The 12,543-nt window shown below is 41.8% G+C and overlaps 1 protein-coding gene across 1 annotated transcript in view; it reads left to right on the plus strand.

The window, feature by feature from the left end:
• The first annotated feature begins 1,056 nt into the window (after positions 1-1,056).
• Positions 1,057-12,543, plus strand: part of LOC132826151 (hyaluronan-binding protein 2-like) — a 42,321-nt gene continuing 30,834 nt past the window's right edge. The window contains exons 1-2 of the mRNA XM_060841797.1: positions 1,057-1,207; positions 5,389-5,457. Coding sequence (XP_060697780.1) covers positions 1,057-1,207; positions 5,389-5,457 — 220 coding nt within the window. The remainder of the gene's footprint in view (positions 1,208-5,388; positions 5,458-12,543) is intronic.

Consider the following 12,543-nt stretch of genomic DNA (forward strand, 5'->3'; position numbering starts at 1 on the left):
CCCTGTAGGTCCCACCTCCATGAATAATGGGAAGACCTCTAAGAAGAGGTTAGCCCTCAGGACGTGGCTACAATGCCAAAAGCGGTTCAGTGAGCTCACCGGAGTTGTTTACCTAAAAATTAGTGCTCTCTTACCATCTGCTCAAACTTCCCAGTATACACACAGCACAGCTCTCCCATGCTCCCCTTCACTTTCCACACCACACCTTCATGCCACGCCATGTAGGAGCTTATGGTATTGAGGGTGATGTATTAAATCGGATTGAAGATTGGTTAAAATACAGAAGACAGAGAGTGGGATCAATGGGGTCTTTTTCAGGTTGGAAAAATGTAACTAGTGGAATCCCACAAGGACCAGTTCTAGGACCTCAATTATTAATAACCTGGAAAATAGTGAAGTGTAATATGTATCCAGACATGCTTATTACATAAAAATAGGTATAAGGGCAGATACAATATAAGGAAACTGCAAAGGAATATAGATAGGTTCAGAAAGTGGACAAAAACTTGAGAGATGGAGTTTAATGTGAGAAACAATGAGTTCATGCACTTTGGTAGGAAGATTCAAAAGGCCGACTATTATTTAAATGAAAGACTCCAAAAACGTACAGCTCAGCAGGGTCTGGGAGTCCTTGTGCATGAAACAAAAAAAAAGTTAGCTGCAGATGTTATGAAAATTACTTTGTAAGTAATTTAGAGAGGCGTATAGAATTTTGTTCTTTATTGTTGTGGGGTTGGAATTTGAAAGCAGTCTTGTTAACACTATACAGGGTGTTAGTGAGGCCGCACCTGGAATACTGCGTACAGTTTTGATCCTTAGATTTTGAAAAGGTTATATTAGAGACAGTTCAAATGTGAATCATTAACCTGATTCGTGGAATGAACTGTAGATGCTAATGAGTTAGCTGAGGCAACTAAATGTGATATCTCTAGGTTTGCAGATGACACAAAGCTGTCAGAGAAGATGAACTGTGAGGAGAATGTAGAATTGCTTCAATGCGATTTGGACAAGTTGAGTGAGTGGGCAAATGGATGGCAGATGAAATGTAATGTGGATATGTGTGAGATTATCTTCTTTGGTAGCAAAGATAGAAAGGTGGATTATTATCTGAATGGTGATAGATTGAGAAAAGGGGAAGTGCAAGGTGACAAATATTGCGCAGTAGTCACTGAAAGTAAAAATGCAGATGTGCTGACGGAGCAAAATGGTATGTTGGCCTTTGCAGTGAGACGATTTGAGTACAGCAGCAAAGATATCTTGCTACTTTTGTACAGGACGTTGGTGAGACCACACCTGGCATATGAGTGCAGTTTTTGTCTATTTATCAGAAGAAGGATGTTCTGGCTATGGAGGGAGTGCAACAAAGATTTACCAGATTGATGCCTGGAATGGCAGGACTGACCTATGAAGAAAGCCTGGATTGATTAGGCCTGTATTCACTGGAGTTTAGACTAGACAAAGTAAATGCAGGAAGGATATTTTTATAACCAGAGAGATCAGAATCATGGGACATGGTCTCAGCATATGAGGTAGGCCAGTTAAGACTAAAATGAAAAGAACTTTCACTAGAGAGTGGTGAGTCTTTTGTATTTCTCCTCCACAGGAAGCGGTTGAGACTGAAACATTGAATATTTTCAATAAGGAGTTCGACGTATTTCTTAGGGCTAAAGAGATCAAAGGGTGTAGAGAGTAAGCAGGAACAGAGGACTGAATAGGATAGTCAGCTATGACTATCTAGAATAGCAAATGGCCTCAAAGAATCAAATGGCCTATGTTTCTATGTTTCTATAAAGAGATTGATTTATTAAGGACAGCGAAATATGTTAGGCAGTTATTGATCAGAGTTTGGAAAGAAAGAAATCTTATTGAAATATACAAGATTCCGAGAGGGCTTGACAGACTGGATGTTAGATTGTTCGTTCCACTAGTAGGGAAATCTAGAACTAGGGGACGTAGTTATAGAAAAAGAGGAGATATTAAGACACAAATGAATTTTGTCTCACAGGGTGTAATGAATGGCTGGAATTCCCTGCCTCAGAGAATTGTGAAAGCCAGATACCTAAATATTGAAAGAGGCGTTAGACAGATTTTATTTTTGAAATCTCAAGAGTTAATTACTGGCATAAAAGAGGAATTTAGGCCTAAAAGAGATCAACCTTGAAATGAATGTCAGGGCAGGTTCAAGGTGACAAATATCCCACGCCTGCTCCAAATTTGCTATGTTGTTACGTGCACTCTGCTGTTTCTTGATATCACGTGAAGTGGACTGAATTCACCAGTTTCCTCATTTTCCCCACTTCACCAGTTTCCTCATTTCCCCCACTTCACCCCAGTTACAAACTTCCAGCTCAGCACGGTCCCCATGACCTGTCCTATCGGCCTATCTTCTTTTCCACCTATCTACTCCACCCTCCTAACACCTTCACCTCACCCCCATCCACCCATTGTACTCTTTGCTACCTTCCCCCACCTCCTCCCTGACCTATCACCTTCATCCCCACCCCCACTCACCTACTGTACTCTATGCTACTTTCTCCCCACCCCCACCTTCCTCTCATTTATCTCTTCACCCTTCAGGCACTCTGCCTGTATTCCTGATGAAGGGCTTTTGCCCGAAACTGCTCCTCGAATGCTGCCTGAACTGCTGTGCTTTTCCAGTACCACTTTACTCCTGAATTGGTTGAAGATTGGCAGCTGTAATGCTGCGGAACCTCAGGAGGGGGCTGAGACTGGCTTCCTATTTCTGTGTGTAGTTCCTACAGGGGATGCTGGAGAAACCCCAGGAGAATGGGCTTCATTGTTTCAGAGAGATAGCTGCCGTTAACTTTCAAGATGGTCGCATTCCATGCTCACCTCCTTTCGATTCCACTAATATCCTTGTTAATCCTAACTATAGTAAATCAGGACCCTTCCAGCTCCTAAATTGTGATAACTGAGGATGTACATTGTGGGAATACCTGGATAGACAGATGAGCTTACAACCCATGGACCAAAAGCTTGTACAAGGTTGATTCATCATGCTATTGGCTAACTGTTAGGTACAAATAGCATTGATTTGTTGTTGAAGTAGTGAAGTGAGAATAAGATCCATAATACCGTATTGAAGTTAATCAGATGGCAGCAGCATTAGTCCTCTCTGAATTTAAACATGTGGGTTATCTTTCTGGAGGGAGATAGTGCACACTTCATTATGTGTATGTAAATGTATAACCCATATATCTCTTATAAGATTGACTTAGATACTATTACCTGGGGGAATGACTTTCTGTGTGTGTTGGACACTGAGAAAATAAACAAGAACCCTCGACAAAATCTTATGCACCTGAAATATTGTTGCAGCACGGGACCATTTCCAGGGCCTGCTGTTAACCTATCAATTCCTTCCAAAAGTAGACCAAGTTGGAGGCTGTCTCCACGTCTGTCTTCCAGTTAGGGACAGTGGGTCAATCGCTGAGGCGGCAAACCCAATCAGATAGTCTGCACCTTTGGAAAGACAGCACATCCCACTTCCAAATAAAGAGATACCACTGCAGAATGGGCACTGTGAGGGCATCTCCATCTTGAGGGTCGTGTGAAAAGGTTTGAATTTTATCCAAATAAACCTTGGCCACATTAGCAAGACCATTAGCACACTATAGGATGTGTGTGGTCCCAGCTGTGGCACGCTGAGCTTTGAGGGGGGAAGGTTACATAGAAAAAGGCCTCATGAGTTTCTCTGACCAGCCACTGGAATTCTGCATTAGATATGTAGGAGCGACAAGGTTGGTCAGCACTTCCAGGAACCTAACTGCCATTAGACAAATAGTTGCCTCTGGCAGGTAGCCACTGCAAGCTGCGTGGTCATTGCTGCTGGGTGCTCCCTACTGGAAGGGCAGTCATTACTGGATAGGTAGGCCCTGTTGCTTGGGAAGTCACTTTGTTACAGTGGGTAGGCACTGATGGATGGGTAGCCAATCTGTGCCAGTGAGTAGCACTGATGGGTGGTTAACCACTTTATGCCAGTGGGTAGGCATTGATGGGTGGGTAGCCAATTTGTGCCAGTGGTTGGCACAGATGGGTGGGTAGCCAATTTGTGCCAGTGGGTAGGCACTGATGAGGTGAGTAGAGGATGACAATGATGGAAAAATAGGCTGGAAGCAGAAATGTCTTGTCATGCTTTCAAACTCAAAATCCACACATTATCACTGTCAAACCCCTAGCAATAAATCAGAGCTACAATGGACAGTGTACCAAAAGCTAGGATTGAATGTTTCCTACTGCCTTGTTAGATAATCAAGTATTATTTCTCTTAGTTTAGATTTAAATTTAATATAAAATAAAATGTCATAAATAATAAACATTCTTCTAACTTTGTTGCTTTGGATCTAGTGACATTTAGGCCATGTGTATGTGAATGCCATGATGGTGCCTATGAACGTGAGGACATGTAATCAATCTGCACACAAACAGTGGGAGAGAGGGCAGTGAAATTGTGCTCTATGTAAACAGTGCATCACTTCCATTAAAGGGACCAATGCATTCAAGCCTACTGCATAAAACAAAAAATTAATTGTAGGTCAATCTGAAATTGTCCAGTTTATGTCATTGGATAAACAGTTCAGTTTCAGCTCCACTTCCAAATCAAATACAAATTCTTAATCAGTTAATTGTGTGCTTAACGGGCTGCAGTAGTTTCTCCTAATAAAAAATAATCACAGAGAAGTAATGAGCCTCGATTCAATCTTCAGTCGAAGTTAGCTGAATTAGCCAATCTCAGCTGGGTAAACAATAAAATTGAAATAATTGACCCAGTGTCCTTGGGCTCTGGAAAGGAAAAAAAATTCAATTCCCGCATATGATCGAGCCATCTTTTGGGGGGGAATTATGTACATGCAAACATCAAGTAATGATAGGATTAGGAACAGCTGTGGTTTCCTCTGATTGAATAATCTATCAATACTAACTGCTGACGCTATTTTGGCCAAGGCAGCGGATAGTTTCTGGAACAATTGGAATTATAAAACCAACCGGAATCACTTTCCTTAGAAAAACAGCATAAAAACCTGAAAATCAAATGATAGAAATTTTCATCAGGCGAAGTGGGCCCAGAGTAAAGTTTTTAAACAAACTTTTGACGCTTTCAAATGTAAGACCAATGCTTAGCTTTATTGATCTCAAAGAAAAACTTCTCTGCAATTTCTAAGTTTATGAAGGAAAGTTTCTTAAAAAAATGACAAATACTTCTTTTGGAAATTTTCCAGGATAAAATTAATCAATATCGTTGGCCATTTACTGCCAGGAAACTGTAACAGAACAAGGCAGAAATAGGTTTTCATTATCTTGCTAATTATTGATATGCCTGGACTCACAACATTGCAATGATACTATTTAAATGTGATCCAATCCTAGGGGAAGATCCTGCAGGATTTGACGAGGACAATTATCCTCCTTGGTTAGAAAATTCCTACGATAATAATGGTTTGTGAACAATGCTTTTTATACTTATTAATTTATCTTCTTGCAATTGAGTGTTCATTGTGAAATGGTCTACGTGTTAGATAATTCAAGTACTTCAATTAAATGTAAGCAGATTTAATATTATGTTAAAAAGCTGCAAATTAAGCATACTTTATGTGTCTCATTTTATTTATTACTGTAGATAAGTTGCCAAAATCAACATCAGCATGTAAGCCATGAACTATCACACTGTTTTCAGTGAGTCTGCAGGAAAAACAAACTGAGACAGTATTTTAAAGGCCTGCACATTAGATGGAAGTCTCTTATGATTATCTGTGCAAAATTGTTCCACATAAATATCTATAAGTTCTCAGCACTGCTTCTTAGTCACCAGCCATTTGGCTAAATACCAAGCTAGCATAAATTGTAATGGTTTCTGTGACTTTGTCATACTGCATGACCACTTTTACACGTATGGTGTTCTAGCTGCAATCATTGGAGTGTCGGAGGTTGAGGGGTGAACCTCACAGAGGTTTATAAAATCATGAGGTTCATGGATAGGGTAAATAGACAAGATCTTTTCCATGAGGTCAGGGAGTCCAGAACTAGAGGGCATAGGTTTAGGGAAAGAGGGGAAAGATATAAAAGAGACCTAAGGGGCAACTTTCTCACACAGAGGGTGGTGCGTGTGTGGAATGGGCTGCCAGAGGAAGTGGTGGAGGCTGGTACAATTATAACATTTAAAAGGCATCTGGATGGGTATATGAATAGGAAGGGTTTGGAGGGATATGGGCTAGTGCTGGCTAGGACTAGATTGGGTTGGGATATCTAGTCGGCGTGGATGAGTTGGATGAGTTGCCATGCTGTACATCTCTATGACTCTCTATAACTCTAAGTTATTGCAACTGGGAGCAATATTTTGAAGCATTTTACTTATATTTAGGATTGGACTTCTAACTGAGCTGATTTTGAGATCACAGGGACAATTGAACTCCATCTATTTATATTTGAGGTATCTGGAGACCAGGCACACATTTCCATGGGCACACCCTTGCCACAGCCACAGCAGAGGAACAAGAGGTGTTGCAGGAAAGGAGAATGAGCTAGCTTTAATGGAGGGTGAGCATCGTCGTATATTGGCCCCTATCACTTCCACCAAAGCTCCCCTCCACTCCCAACAATTCCATGAGAGCTTGTTAAAGAGAAATATTTAAGAGAATATAGGAACTTCTACCACATGCTTCCTGAGGGTCTGCTCTCGCAGTTATCCAGTCCACCTGAACACAGTCCACAATCCACCTGGTTCTAAGTCCATCAATAATGGGAACTGCACTCTACATGTATGGATCTGGGACAGTCACAGTCTTTGTCAGGTAACTAGCCTCCTTTGAAGGACAATTGTGGTATTTAACCGATTTGGTATTAGAGGTAGTTAGGCCACCAGTTTTAACATTATTACCTTTCCAAACATCACATTGTAATAAATGATATCCACAGTGCTCTATGATATTAAGTGACATCCACATTCCTCTGTACTGAGCCTCCTAAACAGTCAGTATTTGAATTCCATGAACTGACAAATTGCATGTGGCATCTTAAGCAGCTGGAGATGTTCAAAATTCATTTAGCCTTCAGATTTCGGTCCTCCCTGAGTACCCAAGGAAAGGAATCATATCCAAAAATGCCTTAATAGTAACAGAATGTAGACGAAGAACATAGTACTGGAAAAGCACAGCAGGTCAGGCAGCATCCAAGGAGCAGGGAGAATCAATGTTTCGAGCATAACCCTCTCTTGAATGGTTAATGATCTCACTAAACGTCAACAAAGCAGTGGTGTGGAACACTAAAAGATATGACAACATGTCTATCAGAGTGGCATCGAGGGACAAATCAGTACCGAAAGAGGATTTGACCTGAAAATCTTCAACATCAAAGAAATGCTGAGCTTGGCTATTGTTACAGAGGTTTCTTTGGAGGCAGAGGTATATGAATGACAGCATCACCATAAAGATCACTCAAGGACTCTTCATTAACTACTACAAGGAGCATCTAAGCAAAACTGATAACTGAAGGTATTTATTATGTTTCACACTGTCTACCTTTACCACTGTCAACCTTGGTCCAGCTACAGAACCTTCAAGTCAAATTTGTTACCCATCTTGGAACATGACAACAACAGGCAATTTTGTTGCTACATGCACAATAAATTAGGATAAAATAAGAGGACCATTTCTCCACAGCTTTAATACAATGCCTTTCTTTGACATGTCATGGGGCTTCTGCTTAGCTGCAAGCTCAGGTCCAACATTACAAGAGATGCGTGGCTGCTGTGCTATTAATGCATGATGGAACAGTTTTGGCAGTTCTTTTATGGGAGTTTGATGTGAGAAGAGCCACAATTGGCTATGTCTCTGAAGCTTGTAGATCAGGACCAGGGAAACTTGTTGTGGTTCTGTTCGCCGAGCTGGAAGTTTTTGCTGCAAACGTTTCGTTCCCTGGCTAGGGAACATCATCAGTGCTATTGGAGCCTCCTGTGAAGCGCTGCTTTGATGTTTCTTCCGGTATTTATAGTGGTTTGTTCTTGCCGCTTCCGGGTGTCAGTTTCAGCTGTAGTAGTTTGTATGTGGGGTCCAGGTCGATGTGTCTGTTGATGGATGTTCTTGCCGTTTCCGGGTGTCAGTTTCAGCTGTAGTGGTTTGTATATGGGGTCCAGGTCTATGTGTCTGTTAATGGAGTTTGTGGATGAATGTCATGCCTCTAGGAATTCCCTGGCTGTTCTCTGTCTGGCTTGTCCTATGATGGTAGTGTTTTCCCAGTCAAATTCATGTTCCTGGTTGTCTGAGTGTATGGCTACTAGGGATAGCTGGTCGTGTCATTTTGTGGCTAGCTGATGTTCATGGATGCGGATTGTTAGCTGTCTTCCTGTTTGTCCTATATAGTGTTTTGTGCAGTCCTTGCATGGTATTTTGTAAACTACGTTAGTTTGGCTCGTGCTGGCTATTGGGTCCTTTGTTCTAGTGAGTTGTTGTCTGAGTGTGGAAGTTGGCTTGTGTGCTGTTATGAGTCCTAAGGGTCGCAGTAGTCTGGCTGTCAGTTCTGAGACGCTCCTGACGTATGGTAGTGTGGCTAGTCCTTTTGGTTGTGGCATGTCCTGGTTCCGTGGTCTATCTCTTAGGCATCTGGTGATAACGTTGCGTGGGTATCCGTTTTTGGCGAATACCTTGTATAGGTGTTCCTCTTCCTCTTTTCGCAGTTCTAGTGTACTGCAGTGTGTTGTGGCTCTTTTGAATAGTGTCCTGATGCAGCTTCGTTTGTGTGTGTTGGGGTGGTTGCTTTCATAGTTTAGGACTTGGTCTGTGTGTGTTGGTTTCCTGTGTACCCTTGTGGTGAATTCTCCATTGGGTGTTCTCTCTACTACCCCACATACAAACTACTACAGCTGAAACTGACACCCGGAAGCGGCAAGAACAAACCACTATAAATACCGGAAGAAACATCAAAGCAGCGCTTCACAGGAGGCTCCAATAGCACTGATGATGTTCCCTAGCCAGGGAACGAAACGTTTGCAGCAAAAACTTCCAGCTCGGCGAACAGAACCACAACAACGGACACCCGAGCTACAAATCTTCAACCAGACTTTAAACACTTACAGGGAAACTTGGCATTTACTGCTAACCTGAGAGACTGAGTTCAGCCAGGTGATTCTAGCTACTGATCTACTGGACTCTTAGTCACTGGTCATAAAAAGAGTTTACCAAATAATGGTTATTGAAGGAAGAAAGAACTTGCATCGATATAGTGTCTTCTCTGGTCATTCCAAAGTCCTTCACAATGAATAGATAACTTTTGAAATGTATTGCCTCTTTGCACAACATGACTTGCGAGTGCTCGTGTTGGACTTGGGTGGAAAAAGTTAAAAATCACACAACACCAGGTTATAGTCCAGCAGGTTTATTTTGAAGCACTAGCTAGTCCTTAGCTACCTGATGAAGTGGCAGTGCTCCAAAAGCTTGTACTTCCAAATAAACCTGTTGGACAATAACCTGCTGTTATGCGATTTTTAATTTTACACAACATAGCAGCCAATTCACCCACAACAAGATCTCACAAACAGCAATGAGATAAACAACCAGATAATCTGATTGTGATGTGAATTGGAGGATAAATGTTGTGCAGCATAACAAAGGAAACATCCATGCCCTCAAGACATGTCTTGGGACCTTTCACACCTGCCTGAGAGAAAATGTACAATCTTGAGGTAGCCCCTTGTCCAAGAGAGTGACCTGTCTCAGTGTTGTACTGAATTGTGTACATAATGGATTCAAATATATAGTATGGAATTTGAACCCATTGCGTCATTATTTATAAACAGGATCCAAGGTTAGCTATTCAATTGTGAAAGCTCTGAGAGAAAACAATTAGCATCTCGGTTGGCAAGGTCTTGCCTCTCATATTATAATTTGTGTTTATGTGGAGATGGCATTGGCTGCACCATGTTTGCTTCTTAAGTGGGAGTTGATTGTGAATTCGATGGAAATTTCCGCATGCATTACATTTGTCAATTATCTTTCCTCTTAGTTCAGTTCTAGGTTTCACAGCTCCCCGGAACCATGGGCAGCCAACACCTCAGTCTCCACTGAGAAAGTAGCACGTCCTCAAATCACTTTCAATCACTTTTTCTGTCCAAGCTCACTGGGTATTTCTAACTTCATCCCCCATCCAAACAAACGAATGTATACATCTTCTTGAGTGAATGCATCTAAGCTAGTTGATGGAAATAAAAAGATGTCAGGAATAAAACTGGAAGAGCTATGGCAATGTAACATATAACAGGTCAAGGGACATATGGGTGGGTGTGATGGTACCTGTGTCAGATATAGACAGGATTGATCATCCGAATCCTTAGATGAGTATAAAGGCAGTAGGAGTATACTTAAGAGGAAAAACAGGAGGGCAAGAAAGGGATTTGAGATAGCTTTGGCAAATAGAGTTAATGAGAATCCAAAGGGTTTTTACAAATACATTCAGTACAAAATGGTAACAAGGGTGAGAATAGGACCCCTCAAAGATCAGCAAGGTGACCTTTGTGTGGAGCCGCAGGAGATGGGGGAGATATTAAACAAATATTTTGCATCAGTGTTTATTGTGGAAAAGGACATGGAAAATATAGACTGCAGGGAAATAGATGGTGACAACTTGAAAAATGTCCATATTACAGAGGAGGAAGTGCTGGATATCTTGAAATGCATAAAAGTGGACAAATCCCCAGGACCTGATCAGGTGTACCCTAGAACTCTGTGGGAAGCTAAGGAAGTGATTGCTGGGCTCTAGCTGAGATATTTATATCATCAATAGTCACAGGTGAGGTGCTGGAAGACTGGAGGTTGGCTAACGCAGTGCCACTGTTTAAGAAAGGTGATAAGGACAAGCCAGGGGACTATAGACCGGTGAGCCTGACCTCAGCGGTGGGCAAGTTGTTGGAGGGAATCCTGAGAGACAGTATGTACATGTATTTGGAAAGGCAGGAACTGATTAAGGATAGTCAACATGGCTTTGTGCATGGGAAATCATGTCTCACAAATTTGATTGAGTTTTTTTGAATAAGTAACAAAGAGGATTGATGAGAGCAGAGCAGTAGATGTGATCTATATGGACTTCAGTAAGGCGCTCGACAAGGTTCCCCATGGGAGACTGGTTAGCAAGGTTAGATCTCATAGAATACAGGGGGAACTAGCCACTTGGATACAGAATTGGCTTAAAGGTAAAAGACAGAGAGTGGTGGTGGAGGATTGTTTTTCAGACTGGAGGCCTGTGACCAGTAGATGCCACAAGGATCGACGCTGGGTCCACTATTTTTGTCATTAATATAAATGATTTGGATGTGAGCATAAGAGGTATAGTTAGTAAATTTGCAGATGACACCAAAATTGGAGATGTCGTGGACAGGGAAGAAGGTTACCTCAGATTACAACAGGATCTTGACCAGATGAGCCAATGGGCTGAAAAGTGGCAGATGGAGTTTAATTTAGATGCGAGGTGCTGCATTTGGGAAAGCAAATCTTACCAGGACTTATACAGTTAATGGTAAGATCCTTGGGAGTGTTGCTGAACAAAGACACCTTGGAGTGCAGGTTCTTGAAAGTAAAGTCGAGATGGTTAGTGAAGATAATGAAGTTGAGATAGTGAAGGTGTTTGGTATGCTTTCCTTTATTGGTCAGAGTATTGAGTACAGAGTTGGGATTTCATGTTGCGGCTGTGCAGAACATTGGTTAGGCCATTTTTGGAATATTGTATGCAATTCTGGTCTCCTTCCTATCGGAAAGATGTTGTGAAACTTGGAAGGGTTCAGAAACGATTTACAAGGATGTTGCCAGGGTTGGTGAATTTGAGCTATAGGGAGAGGTTGAATAGGCTGGGGCTGTTTTACCTGGAGTGTTGGAGGCTGAGGGGTGACCTTATAGAGCTTTATAACATCATGAGGGGCATGGATAGGATAAATAGACAAAGTCTCTTCCCTGAGGTGGGGGAGTCCAGAAATAGACAGCACAGGTTTAGGGTGGGAGGGGAAAGATATAAAAGAGATTTAAGAGGCAATGTTTTCATGCAGAGGGTGGTGCATGTGTGGAATGGGCTGCCAGAGTAAGTGGTGGAGGCTTGAACAATTACAACATTTAAAAAGCATATGGATGGGTATGTGAAGAGGAAGGCTTTGGAGGAATATGAGCTGGATGCTGGCAGGTGGAACTAGATTGGGTTGGGATAACTATTTGGCATAGACCACTTGGACTGAAGGGTCTGTTTGCATGCTGTACATCTCTATGGCTCTTTCTCCCCCATCTCAATATCAACTTTCCTGTCTTCATCATCCATATTGAGAATAATGAAAGAAGGGTTTGACCTCTCATTCTCCTCATTCCCATAATTTTTCTCCCTGATACAGATTTATAGGAAAAGGAAACACAAGTCAAGAATCGGTGAGCATATGATGGTGACTGTGTTATGCTGTAACCATTAATCTGGTACCGACACTGTACCCACTAATCCTGACTTCTCACACAGCAAGAACTGCCCATCAGCTCTATGTGAGTCGGAACTTAATAAAGAGGA

The sequence above is a fragment of the Hemiscyllium ocellatum genome, chromosome 22 (genome assembly GCF_020745735.1).
Source record: "Hemiscyllium ocellatum isolate sHemOce1 chromosome 22, sHemOce1.pat.X.cur, whole genome shotgun sequence".
In the NCBI taxonomy this organism is placed as follows: Eukaryota; Metazoa; Chordata; class Chondrichthyes; order Orectolobiformes; family Hemiscylliidae; genus Hemiscyllium; species Hemiscyllium ocellatum.